This window comes from Adelges cooleyi, unplaced genomic scaffold (genome assembly GCF_023614345.1).
Source record: "Adelges cooleyi isolate 19-005CV unplaced genomic scaffold, UGA_ACOO_1.1 ACOO_flye_CR_arks_rails_tigmint_CR_PRNA_2, whole genome shotgun sequence".
Lineage (NCBI taxonomy): Eukaryota > Metazoa > Arthropoda > Insecta > Hemiptera > Adelgidae > Adelges > Adelges cooleyi.
In genome coordinates, this window is record NW_026095860.1 from 554319 (window position 1) to 568808 (window position 14490).

A 14490-nucleotide genomic window follows, 5' to 3' on the forward strand; every position below is an offset into this window, starting at 1 on the left:
TATGGAAGGGTTTGATCCGAAAAGATAAACTGTGTTTCACATATAATTTTACTTAAAAAAAATTATTTAAAATTTGGGTCCTTTGTACTTGGGCCAACAAAATTGTGACTAATCATCTTTCATAAATAAACGATCAAGTTAATTAATTGGCCTAAGTAATCTTAGTTTTAAAGTTACCGTTGTACGTACCGTATAATGAAATACTTATTTTTCAATAGCCGTAAAGTTATTTATTGCATATTTTCATGATTTTGTTACAGACTTAACTGAAGTTGAGGTTGCAGATCTCGGTAATTACGCTTATCTACCATACAAATATCGAACAACAAGAATAAGCCTTTTTTTAAAATTATTTTAATAAAAACTAATATCAGCTAGTAGAATGGAATGGCTTGTGTGTTTTTCGAATAATGTAATTTGTAATTTTGAAATTTCACCGTGTTTACCGAGGTTACAAAATTGCCATAATAAAAACACTTTACAAAATTTTTTATACTTTGTTTAACACATTTATCGAATTTTTCAGCTTATCATGAAAAAAATATGAATGATCTTGGATCTGACCGAAGAGTTATGTTAAAACCCGATTTAGCATTGTTAATACTCGATATTATATATAGTAAATAATAAAACACTAGTAGTTATACGGAAAAAATACATATTTGGAACAACAAACATAAATAAATCGTCCCACTTATTTTCTAGCTAAAGAAACTAAAAACTTAGTTCAATAAGTTATTTAATACTTATTCCATCGTTACATTTTTCTAATAGGATAATATTCGTATCTTAGAGCAAAAGTGTGATAAATAAAAAATTTTGATTTTATTTTTGGGTCACCTAAATTTATATTGCACGCTCTATTCACTGCTTTTTTTTATCTACCTTATATGACGTTTAGACTCTTAGATGGGTCCTTCTAAGTTCATTTATTTTAACTAATTAGTTAGTTCTTCGTTAATTGGAGGTTTAGAGGGGGACGTTAAAGTAAAAATGAGTGCCAAGGGTGTAAGTGAAAGTAATAGAGGAAATGTATGATGGGGCAAGTACAAGGGTGAAGAGTGTGTGTGGTGAAATGGAAGATTTTAGTGTAAGAGTAGGTGTGCATCAAGGTTTAGCGTTCAGTCCTTACTTGTTCTCTTTAGTAATGGACGAGATTAGAAAAATATACAGGGGGACTTGCTTTGGTGTATGATGTTTACGGATGACGTAGCGTTAGCGGGGGGGCGGGGGAATCCGGAAGAATTGGCTGAGATACTTGAAGAGTGGAGAGAACCGATTGAAGAGAAAGGACTGAGGATTAGCAGGAGTAAAACTGTGACAATCGTGTTTAATTTTGGAGAATGTCAAAGGGTAAGACAGGCAATGCAGTTGGGTGATGATGAACTGCTAGGTTCAGGTTTAATTAAACTTGATAGGTTTAATAAGAAGAAGCTAGTAATTATTGATTTATGAATAAATCATGTTTTTTTCTCTCTCCTGTAAAATATAAGATTAGCCTTTATTTTAATTTGTCCAACTATGTTTTTTTTTTGCCAGTGCAGCAAGCTTAATTTGGCCAACTTTTGAAAACTTTTTTTTTTTAGACCCAACCAACTACGAACATTTTGATTTTATCCACACATGTCGAATGATAGGATTGTTCTGGAGTGTAAAAGATCCAACATCATACATAACAAATGCTGAAGTTACACCCGACGACAATACATGTGTCATACATCATGGAACGACAGTCGTGAAGTCATTCCAATACGATAAGGCTTCCATAGTTTATGTAGACAACGTCACTCATATGGTGCAAGACCAGAGCTTCGTTCTTGATTTAGCATAAATAATTTATATTCCTTCATGTTTATTTTAATAATTAATACATAAAGTATAAAGTATTACGTTATTATATTTAAATATTTTTTTGCGTGTCACACTCATAGGCGGACTTAGGGGTGAGCTAAAGGGGCATTAGCCCCCCCAATATATGATTTAGCCCCCCCAAACCCAATTGGCTTTTTTTATTTCAGTAAAATTCTTATTTAATTTTCTATTACCTAAAAATGTATAAAAACCGTATTTTTTTCAAATGTGCCTTTTTTATAATATATAATTCAATACTTAGGTTTTTAGACTAGTTGGATAACGTTTGATTGTGGTTAAGGTGTCATTGTGCCACTGTTTCATTTTCTTTAAAGAAATTTACATTACTTTTTATCTACTGCCTTAAATTGTTTAATAAGTTCAAATGAAAGCCATATTGCTTCATCAATAAGTGAAGAAATAAATACATATTTTAAATAAAAAACCAATTAAGAAATATAAACTTATATACCTTAATAATAATTTGTCTTTAAAACCACAACAGTAAGTATAAAAGACTATTATAATTATTTTAATAAAATAACAATAGTAACAATATTCCAATTGAGTAAGTTTCGGATATATCCACGTCGGCATAAAACATGTGACGTGGATATATCCGAAACTTACTCAATTGATATATTAATCCACGAAAGTTTTAACGCATTCGTAGTAACAATATTATCTACTATTTTTCAAGTGTATTATGGAACTAAATAATGTATTTAGTCTGTTAAAAGAATTATAAGTCAAATAGAAAACGTCAAATTAATGATCAGTTGAACGATAGTGAACATTAAAAAACTATCAAAAAAAATTTGTAAGTATACTCGTTTATCATTAATTCGTAGGTGAAATAAAAAGCAAAATAATAAAAAATCGTTATCAAAACTATTTCAAAACAGCCAAATAGTCATGAAAGGTATAATATGAGGTATGTAAAGGCTTTAGTCGTGTGCTTTTGCTTGATGCCTTTTGAGATTATCTTGGCGACCAAACGATTTTTCACAGACGAAGCATTTATATCGTACCCCACCAATATGTATGCGTTCATGAGTTTTGAGGGCAGATCTTTGACCAAATCTTTTTTCGCAGACATCGCATTTAAAGGGTTTCTGGCCAGTATGCATCCTTTTATGAGTTTTCAGGTAAGACTGTCGACCAAAAGTTTTTTCGCAGACATCGCATTTAAAAGGTTTCTCGCCGGTATGTATCCTTTTATGAGTTTTGAGTGAAGACCAGTGACGAAATGTTTTTTCACAGATATTACATTTATAGGGTTTTTCTCTGGTATGTATCCTTTCATGAACTTTGAGGGTAGTTTGTCGACCAAATGTTTTTTCACAGAAATTGCATCTAAAGGATTTCTCTCCGGTATGTATACGTGCATGTGTCTCCAGATTAATTTGTTGACTGAATGTTTTTTCACAGACATTGCATTTAAAGGGCTTATCGTCCGTATGAATGCGCCAATGTTTTCTCAGGCTTGATTTTGATGATAACATTTTTAAACAAATGCCACAATTAAATAGGCCATCATTGTTTCGAGTATACCCTTTTATTCTGCTGTTTCGATGATCGACTTTATTTTTTCGAGGCGCTTTCTTTCCAATGGAAGTACTGGAATGCGATTTCACAATATGCCGGATTATTTTACTTTTGGTTGTAAACCTTTTTTGACATATATTGCAGTCGAACTGACGTATTTTGTATATACTTTTCTCTGAATTGTTCTTTATAGTTTCAATAAAACTGCAATCTATGGGTTTTGTATTATTTGAAGAATCGGTCGGTTTACACGGGTAATGAATTCTGCAACAAGTAAAAAACAAAAAATATTTATTTAAGGTTATATTTTGATGTCATACAGCAAGTATTAATATTACTTATATTGCACAATGCATCAAACATGCATCGTTTTTAAGAATTCATTTAGTTGATTTTAGATGAAATACCAAAAAATGTATTTTGCAATAAATAAAATAACCTTACCCATAAGTATTTTCGATTTCTTTCTTTATCAAATAACCCTTGGTATTAGAAATGCAATTGTGTGATGATGTTACATGACGGTTCAGTTTCCTTTCAGAAGTAAACGACTGCAAACACACGTTGCAAATTATGTCTGGCTGTGTTTCGTCCACCAATTCGTCAGTTTCGTGTTTAATGTTGGCTATATTATAACGCTCATCAACTCTGTAATTAATAAAACCCAAATTATTAAATTACTTTTTGTGCAAGATTTTTTCTAAAAATAGACCAATAAATTGGTTTGTTGTGTGTGCATAGAAGACAGAAGGTGTATTAGCTAAAAAGAGGATAAAAAGATTAGATTATCGAGGTTTTATGCAAAACCAATATAAAAAAATGTATTAGATTTCGTGTATATGTAATGTATAAATGTTTTCTATTTATTTATATAATATATAACACGGTAAGTCTCGTGCAAACGTACGCTAACATAATGCGGTACTGCAGACTTTGATCGGTAATCATACTTACAAATAGATGTTTACAATTTTATTTTTTTTGGTATTTTGATTTTAAATTATATTGATAAGAGGTAGCTGTAGTTTTAAAACAATCTATTATTATATGAACAAGTAGCTCCTAATTTAAGTTTAATGTTAGCGAAACGCTAACATCGATACCAACGACGGGTTTATAGAGGAGGATGACATAATTACAAAACCTTAATTGTTTTATTTAGTTTAAAAAAATGGTAATAAAATCGCCTTACTCATAAGTATTGTCGCCTACATTCTTTACCAAATACTCCTTTGTTGTAGAAACTCCATTGTTTATGAACTGTACATCTAACGGTTGAGGTTCAATGACATCCGTTTCAACGTTTTCATGTTTAATTTTCAACATATTATACCGCTTCAAAACTCTATAATTGAAATTTAACATTAGTTGAATTTCTGTGTCAAATATTCATGCATGGTTTTATAAGACGACTTAATTACACAATTTTAACGATTTTTTTTAGTAACAAATAGAGTAATAATAATATTATAAAAAAGCAGACAGCTAATGTCCTAAGTTTCCGAAGCTTGTATAAAATAAAAATAAATAAAGAATATAAACCGACCAATTTTGCAGTGGTATACTATGTTTTTTTTTAAACATTTAAAACTAAATTTTAATTTACTTAAATTAGATGAATAACATAAAACTACAAGTATGACTTGTAGGTAAGAAGTTAAGACGGTACGATTTGCCATTTTGCCGACTAGATTAATTTAAAGTGACGTTGATCCCGTATAACTCGACTCAACACAAACCGGTGTACAAAGCATAGTACCTATCTTTTAGGATATATGAGATTTTATACTTCAATAGCTAAATAAGGGATAGGTTCAGACTTTTATCTATAAATAGATCAATAACTTTGCCTGTTTTGTAAGCATAAAAGGTCTATTAGCTAAAAGGAGAGTCAATATATATATATATATATATATATATATATATATATAAAAATACATTTTTTTTAAATACGCTTTAAATTTTGAATTTCTTTATAACTCACTATTAGAAAATAAACAGTTTCATTTTTATAGAGATAAAAATAAAAATCACTGATGTATTATATATCTAACTTATAAAATAGTATTTACCAAACAATTATTTTTAAAAGAGTATATATTTTATTGAAAAATTTGACTGATCGATAACAAGTTTTAAATAAAGTCTAATGTTTTATATAATATAAACCTTTATCATTTATAATACTTCAAAAAAAGCTAAGTATAGAAGAAGGTAAAGATAAGTGGATTAAGTTACTCAAGAAAAGTTAATATTTCTCTTTACTTCTTATAGCGCCAAAGATAATTGTTTAAATAATACCATTAATACTATTTTGAAAATGTATTAGGACATCATTAATTACATTTTATATTTAAATTACAGAGGACGACATAATAACAAAAGCTAAATAGTTTTATTAAGGATAAAAAAAAATGGTTATAAAAATCGCCTTACTTATAAGTACTGTCGACTTCATTCTTTACCAAATACTCCTCTATTGTAGAAATTTCATTCTTTATAAACTGTACATCTAACGGTTTAGGTTCAAACAAATTTTCAAAAAAATGTTCTTTTGTTTCATCATTTTCTTCTTTAATTTTCAACATATTGTACAGCTTCCAAACTCTATAATTGACATTTAACATTAGTTGACAGTTATATTTCTGTGCCATATATTCATTGAGGTTTAATAGGACGACTTAATTACATAATTTTAACTATTTTATTAAGTCATAATAATGATATGATAAAGAAAAATTTAGTTTACATGGTTTGAAAAATAAAAATCCAACAAAGTTTTGAGTGGTATATTTTGTATTTTATAAACATTTAAAACTAAATTTTAATTCAATAAAATTAGACGAATGACGCAATGTTACAAGTATGACTTGTAGGTAAGAAGTTTTGACAATAAAGATTAAAGCTAGACGATAGCCCACTTGACCGAATAGATTAATTTAAAGTGGCGTTGATCCCATGTCATTCAACCAGATTCCAAGTAAATAATAAGTAATAAACAAACACACATAGATTATGATTCTATTTATTAACATTTATTTCCTAAATCAATGGAAACACGGCAATAATGTAAATAATATAGAAATACAAAGCTGTAGGTACTCACACACACAGAAGAACCGTAAACCGCTGCCCAGGGCAGCTACTAAAACCTTATAATAAATTATTAACAGGCAAGACAAAACTCGATTGTAACGCAAATCGAAACCAAATAACGAAACACGACCCAACACGTTGGGTATTTATCACAGACATCGACAAAGATGTTATGATTAAAATCTAAAGAATCTCACGAATCGGACCCGTAGCAACAATGCTGAAAACAAATTGTTACTATAGCGCTAAATCTAATTTAACTAGTAATAATTCACAGAAATTCAGTGTAGGTACAAAAGGAAATCTCAATTATTAACAAAAAGTCAAAACAAAACTTGAATTTAATGATAATTGTAATTTCAACGCAAACTGCGCAACAAAAGAAATTTTTCTAGACAGATTTGTGATAGTGTATGTGTGATAACGAGTGATTGCCACAGCTTGAGGTACACCATAGCGCGGAGGTAAACTGTCGCGCGTTGTAGGAGGCAAACTGTTCAAATTCTCAACTCCGGTTTAAAAGCTTGTTGTAAAATTACCTTCATCGACGTCCTATAAAATGTATTAATGCGTTTACCTAAGTCAATCGGTTTTGAAAACACCTTTTGCTGACTCTGTTAGAATACATAGGCCCACACTAGTAAAATTAATATTTAATACAATAATAACAAAAAAAAATAGATGTTAAAGAAAGCCAGTACAGTTGGCTTAGGACATAGTGGCGACGGTAAGATCACAGGTCTACGAGAATTATTAAATACAAATATCGATAAAAGCATTGCACCTATTGACAAGTATGCTCTTTATCTGGAAACCTCGGTCAAAGCTAAGATTTCCTCTTTTTTTTTTGGAGTTTTTCCTTGATAGAAAAAAGTTTCACTGTAGAATTTTGAGAAAATTGTATATGTTATAGTTTCGTTCTAGATCTTCCTCCGGTCTAATTTTCAAACTTAAATCCCTAAAACTTTGCTTGAAAAAGAGAAAAAAAGAAGAAATGTCTATCTCTTTTAGTGGAAAGGGTTTATGATATGTTTTGGTTATGTCTGTATTTATCGGTATAGTAGGTACTATGTTTAAAGAATATTCTAAATTTGTGAATAAATATTAAGATGTTCTAGCTACACAACTATTAAAGTTTCATGTATTCATATTTTTATTTTGTGGCCTCACTATACACATAGTTTTGTACAACTTTGAACATTCCTTCTATCCCAAATTGCACATCATTTTAACTTTTACAATTAGTATTTTGCTGAATTATATTTTTTACACTTGCAATAATTGGTAAATTAAGGGCACCTAAAAATGTCTGCATCAGGTCATGAATAATTTTACTATTTTATTTTTATAATTATTTAAACCATTTTGAAAACAATACATGGTTTTATTATTGTTATTACTTTTCCAAAAAATTGTATATATAGTTTCTTACACGAAAACACACTTTAAGTGTTATTCATTGAAATAAGAAGAAAACATATTATTTTGATGTGATGTTTTGTAGGCTTGTTCAAACAGTTACCTGATAGTCATACACCATTTGCATTAAATGGAATATACCTATAATATTTTTTTTTTATTCTATCTAGAACGATTTTTTTCCAACGTGTGTAGAACTCTTCACCGCAGAGGCCCAAATTTAGGTTTCCAATTGAAGTATTGGGTGCAAAAACACAATTATTTATCATTGTTTTTGGTGTTTTATTTTTCTCGGATTCGTATCGAAGTGAACAACATATGAGTAATAGCCCACACAAAAACACTTTTTTAAATCAATACACAACCACAATAACAATTTTACAAACTTGGAATTTAGCTCACGATAACGTGTTGAAAAATAATATGAAATCAAAGTACTTTTCAAATTAAACTATGTAGGGTTAATTTTCGTACAATGAATTGTTCTTACATAAATTTTATTTAAGCCAACCCAATACCAATGTGGTTGTGGCCAGCCAGAATATGTTTTTCCACAACTCTCGCTCTCTCACTACATATACAATAAATTATATACCTGGACTCACTAGAAACCTTGCTAATAAATTGTAAAATAAAATTAAACGAAATAAAATCAGCTCGCGCCACACTGTGTCCTTAAATGAAACTCCCATTTCCCAATGCTCTCAAATCAAATATTTAGGCCTAATATTTAACGAGCTCCTAACCTGGTCACCACATTTAAAAGAAAAACGCAAAGCACTCAACTATCGACTAGATATGCTTCGACCTCTTCTAAACTAAAAAATACCAATAACAAACAAGCCCCTTTTTTACACTACCCTTTTGAACCCAATATGAACTTATGATATTATTATCTGGTGATCAGCAAAACCTTCAAACACCAAAACAATTCGGACGACTTAAAAGAAACTAGCCCAGAAGCCAGAACTGGCTCATGAACTTCTAAAATTAATGTTTTTTTTTTAAATAGTATTTGGCGTCTCAACTTTGAGATTACTTATTCATGTTATTCACTGACTGTTTTGCATATTTTTATTTCTCTAAATAGTTAACTAATTTACTTTAGTTAAGTTTTTAATGGGCCAATGGAAATGGAGATGTTTCTATCGCTTGCTTACAAGCATTAAACGTTTAATTTTTAACTTGGCAAAAAAAATAATAACTTTTAGTTATTTCAGAAACTAGCACAGTTTATTAAGTGATTGATGAAAGAAGTATTTTTTTAGTATTCTTAAATAGTAACTGATAGGCCGAAAGGGTTTGATGAAGATCAAAACACACTTTCTAAAATATAACAGGCGTAGCTAGTATTGAATTCAGAAAAGCGGTTTACAGCAGTTTTTTGGAGAAGTTCCTTAAATATAAAAAAAACCAGTACTGTGAGGTCGGGGCATAGTGGGGATGGGGAGGTCACAGGTTTACAGGAATTTTTAAATCTGAAAGTGATACAATCACTTTCGAAAAAACGCTTCGATGCAAATCGGTAGTTAGTATTTTCAAGCCAGTACAGTCCAAACCAAGCACAGTATAAACCAGCAAAGTTAGAAAATATTAAATTGAGGTGCTGTATCTACAAATAAGCAACAAAGCGTCAGTTTGAAAGAGATTTTATACAAGACGACTAGTACAGTAGAGTAAAGGCATAATGGAATCAAAGCATTGAGGGGACTGAGAGGTCACAGATCTACAGGAATCATTACAAATAAAAGTAATAAAATCACTTTTAAATAAACGTATTGATGCTTATTTTGTAAACACAACACCTCAATTTAATACTTTTTAACTTTGCTGGTTTACATTGTGTTGGCTTTTAAAATACAACTTGAAGTTGTTATATTTTGGTTTTGTTGCTTTGATTTTTATGGACTACATTAATGTTATTAATGACTACAACACAGAAAATAATAACCGGGTCCTACTAATTTTAAATCACTGTTTGAGGAAATACATATTTCCTAAACCAGTAAACATTTTGTTTGTAATTATTTGTTTATTATTTCAAGGTGGTTAATAAAAAGTGGTAGTATTATGTTATAGTAAGTACTAAACATATTTTTTTTGTAGCTAACATGCATAGCTTTTGTAAGTAGTATACGCGATTTATCATGTTTTTTGTTTCGTTATATTTTATTCTTGAACTGCGTAGATAATAGTAATACGTTAAAAAAACATAAATACTAAAAAATACCTTAACATACGTGGGTTATTGTAAATTTTGTCAACTTCTATATTATTATGACCCACAATAGCATTACAAGAAAAACATGACTAAACTTTTTATAGATAATAACTTTATTATGTTACTATCGAAAATTATAGGCTTTAAATGTTTAGATAATAGCGGATACACTAACTGACGTTTGAAATAATTAAATAGTTCCAATTACTGTGATCTTTAATGGATTATAATATAATTAATAGTACAAAATGTTTACTGACTCAAGGTCAAAGTTTTAACTAACAGACAATTGCAAATAATTAAAAGTCCATGTAATGGATAGAACGAACTGTTAAAAGATTATTGTATAAAGCCATCTGACAACGAATTTCAAATAATCATATTTTATCTTCGCATACAATGTATGAATTTAGAAAATCCACTTGCACAATATTTTCTATTGAGTATAGTTAGTAAATAAGCAAAATTAATTATATGTTAACATTTGTAAATTTGTTGTAATAAATAAATTAAAACAATTGACTCGACTTAACGCATCTCCATAGGCATTTTACAATAAAGAAATAAAACAAAATAAAGGAATCAGAAGTAAAAGCAAATAGTTTGAATAATTTTTCACTGAATAATAAAATACAACTTTACTTATTCAGTGAATATTATTTTTATTGGGAGAAAGGTATTTGTAATGAACATAATATATAATTGATAGGTAACAAATTGTGTCATTTGGAATATATTGTTATTAGAAAAATCTGAAGATGCAAACACAATTATGATAAACAAATAAAGATAAAAATTGTATAATAATCATCTAAATATACACAAAGTATGCAAAATTGTTTTCAGAATGTGAAACGGATCTTAGTGCATAATTATAAAATAGACTTATATTATTAAACATTATGTTAAAATAACACGGCAACATAAAAAATGTAATTATTTTGGCCATTTTGGCGTCTTAAATAATTAACTTAAGAGGACGTCGCAGTCAAATATTTCGTGTACTAAAACACCGCTTCGGACTTCAAATAGTACTCAGAAACTATTAATCGTAGAATAAATCTAAGGATACCTAAAGAAAGCCTGGAATGTCTACTATGTGCGTATAGAGCCATATTTCCAAAAAAAAATTGTTTACTCATAGTTATTTCAATAAGAATTTTTACTTTTTTCAAACGTTCATAAAACCATTGTAAATAAAGTTATCGAAAAAAACTCTCTATAGGCACGTAGAAAAAGTTCTGATCTTTCATATGGTACTATAAACAATTTTCTACCACCAAAAGCGTACGAGTACTATTTGAAGTGCGAAGGGATGTTTTTTGAATTTTTATAATAATTATTACGTCGAGAGCTGGCGCGCCTAGCGGCCAATTTACTACATATCTTTATACGTTCGGAAAACCGGTTTTGGGCCGACTGCCGTAGCGCGGCGACAGCGATAACGTCAACGGTGACACCGCAATTATATTATTACCTGAAGTAAAAACAGATAACCCAATTTTTAACAATCAATTCTCAATAACAAACAAGTATTATATTTTACTTGCGCAGCGATACTGTTATTTAATAATTGCTATTTTATGTTCATTATTTTATAGAAAATTAGCTGAAGAAGCCAGTCGCTAAGTCACTTGTATGAAAAAGGTAGCAATTGTAGTAAATTATAATTTGTAAAAATTGTGATTTAAAAAATGGTTTAGGGAACGGGGGGAGGGAGGGGGGTTATTGCACACTGTAAAAAAACGGAAAAATATTCAAATACCTCTCCGAAAAACCGAAACATTGTAATACAATGTTTACACCCCAGACCAAAATTAGTGTGGGGCCCCCTCCCCTCCTCAGACCAAAATTGGAATTTTTTAAGTTGCTATGTGTAAATTAATCAACAGTCAATTTTTAGTTGCAATAAATCATATAGATCAGTAATGTATTTTAAACAACATTTTGATTTTTGGGGGGTCTCCATTTCTTTTTTGTATTACCTGGTGTCCGTAATTTCTATATTCTTATTTTTCGTAAAGACGGTTTTTTACTCTCAATCTAAGCCACCCCCCTCATTCAATGCCGACCACTAAAAACGTATTTATCTAACATAAATATTTGAAAAATGAATTTGTCAAACGGTCTAAGTGCCAAAGTATAAAAATTGAACTTTATAATTTAAATTGTATTTTATCCATTACCGGTGTAGTGCACCGGTCGGATGACCGCGTACAAAACACCGTAAACGACCAACGTTTGTAACGAAAAACTAGGAGTAGGTTTTTTAATGAAGAAGTTAAACTTTTGAATTAATTGTAATAGATATATAATAATGTTTAATAAATTTGATATAATAATAATGTTTAATAAATTTGATATAATAGTAATGTTTAATCAATTTTGAAGTTAATAACTGAGTAGTGCAATCAGTCCTATCGTTAATTGACTACCGACTACTCGACGCCGTCGCTCTACTCGAACATAATCAAATAATCAATTAAAAGAATAAAGTATAATTAAATTATTACAAGGGGACACCCATTGGTCACGTCTTAGTGACCATGCATAGACGCGAAAGAAGGACATGCCCTTATAGAGACCCATGTGCACTACGTGGGTTTACTACACCGGAATGAATTTTGTAAATTTCAAGTAAGGAATAGATATTTATTAAAAAAAACAATCATATTTAAAACTCAAAAATATGTTATGTTTCCGCTAGTAAAATAAAAAAAATCAAATTATAAAGTTCAATTTTTATACTTTAGCACTTGGAACGTTTGACAAATTAACTCTTCATTTATACTATAATTTATTTTTCTATATAATTACAATTTATAAATTAAAGAGTATTACTCACAATATATTTCAATTATGATTTCGTATTCTATTTTTTCTATTTTTTTTTATAACAAAGCTAAATTCCGCAACAATGTCGGCGGTGACCACCATAATTTTCGGGATAACAACAGATAATCTAAGCTTATCTAATTACCTATATTACTTGTAAATATTGTAGAAATATGACTTTACTTGGGAAATACTGTATTTTTGTTGTACAGAGAAGCCACATTTTTATTTTTCCTATTGTGTTGTGTGTTTTATAGATAAAAATTATAATACAAAATTTACATATGTACACATTGTTTTTTTATGAAATAGTATTAGATTTATATATAATTATTATTTAATGAAATAAATCATAGAATATTATATATGACCCGTCCAGCACTTAAAGTTTATAACGGATACTCGTACCATTATGCAATTATTATTCTATTGATGAATTTTTATAAACATGTTTTCAATTATTAATTTTGGATTTCTAAATGAATTATCAGAAAGCTGAAATGTTTTACATAAAATACTGATTTTTAATGATTTTGTTTGGTGACCTATAATACTATAAAAAAAAAAAACAGTAAAAAAGAAAAAAAACTAAAATATTCATTACGACCATGGACAATATAGGCTAAGCAAATTTGGAAACACGTATTTTATTGTAACAGACATGCAAAATAAGTATGCTCCAATATAAATGTTAATAAGTAAGTACGCTATACGAGGTACCAAGTTTATTCTGATATCTGAGAAAATTATTTATACGCTAAAAAAAAGTAATTAAGTTATCAGAATGATTCAAACTATGATGGGTATTGTATTTTCTACTCTGTCCATTGTTATATAAATGGTAATGAACAGTAGCTATAAAAAAAGATTTACTCGAGATTGTAACATGCGCGCGAGCTCGCGAAGTAGCGAATGTTTACCGCGACGAATCATACGTTTCCAGCATAATATTAGTTTTTACTAGATCGGCTGTCGGTGATAGAATAATGTGCCGCTCTGATAATACTACAACGCGCCGCCGCAGCACTCGTATGGGCGTGACTATAAACCGCCGCCGCCGCGCCGAGACGGAGAATAACGCCATCTCTCGGGAGTTGTATACGTAACACTTTACCTGCGACGTCCTCTTAACATTACTCATAATATGTTATTCATTTTGATAGAACACTTAAATAAATAAGTTACTAAAAAAAAGGTATAGGTTGTTACTAAACTGTTCTAGAACTAAAGTATGTTCTAGAACCAAAGACAATATTTTTTTATTATTTTTATACGTTTTTTATTTGTAACAATAGTACACAAAATGTACTTTTTTGGCCAAACATTTTCACAAATAACGAACACATATACTGCATACAGAATAATAATACATTAATAATGAACAATGTACACTCCCTTCCCCAACCAAATGAGACAAATAATTTTGTGCAACACTTATCTCTGTATATAATAGGTAAGCAATTGTATTGTTTCTCTAGTATAGTATTCACTCTCCTTGGTGATTTACTTTTATTTGATTT

At 29.6% G+C, this 14490-nt stretch overlaps 1 protein-coding gene across 1 annotated transcript; it reads right to left on the reverse strand.

Moving 5' to 3' along the window:
- Positions 1-2525: 2525 nt before the first annotated feature.
- LOC126833578 (zinc finger protein 761-like) lies at positions 2526-4744 on the reverse strand. The gene is made up of 3 exons (XM_050564999.1): positions 4592-4744; positions 3844-4047; positions 2526-3663 (listed from the first exon to the last, which is right to left on the reverse strand). Exons 1-3 carry the CDS (start codon positions 4723-4725, stop codon positions 2799-2801), a joined length of 1203 nt encoding a protein of 400 aa, XP_050420956.1. The 5' UTR covers positions 4726-4744; the 3' UTR covers positions 2526-2798.
- Positions 4745-14490: the final 9746 nt, after the last annotated feature.

What these genes read in the sequence shown, in the direction of transcription:
- LOC126833578 (XM_050564999.1), bottom strand. Translation starts at nt 4,725, where the DNA reads ATGTTGAAAATTAAACATGAAAACGTTGAAACGGATGTCATTGAACCT. An exon ending in GTAGGCGACAATACTTATGA is followed by an intron (nt 4,048 to 4,591) that starts GTAAGGCGATTT and finishes TATTAATTACAG; the next exon opens with AGTTGATGAGCGTTATAATA. An exon ending in GAAATCGAAAATACTTATGG is followed by an intron (nt 3,664 to 3,843) that starts GTAAGGTTATTT and finishes TACTTGTTGCAG; the next exon opens with AATTCATTACCCGTGTAAAC.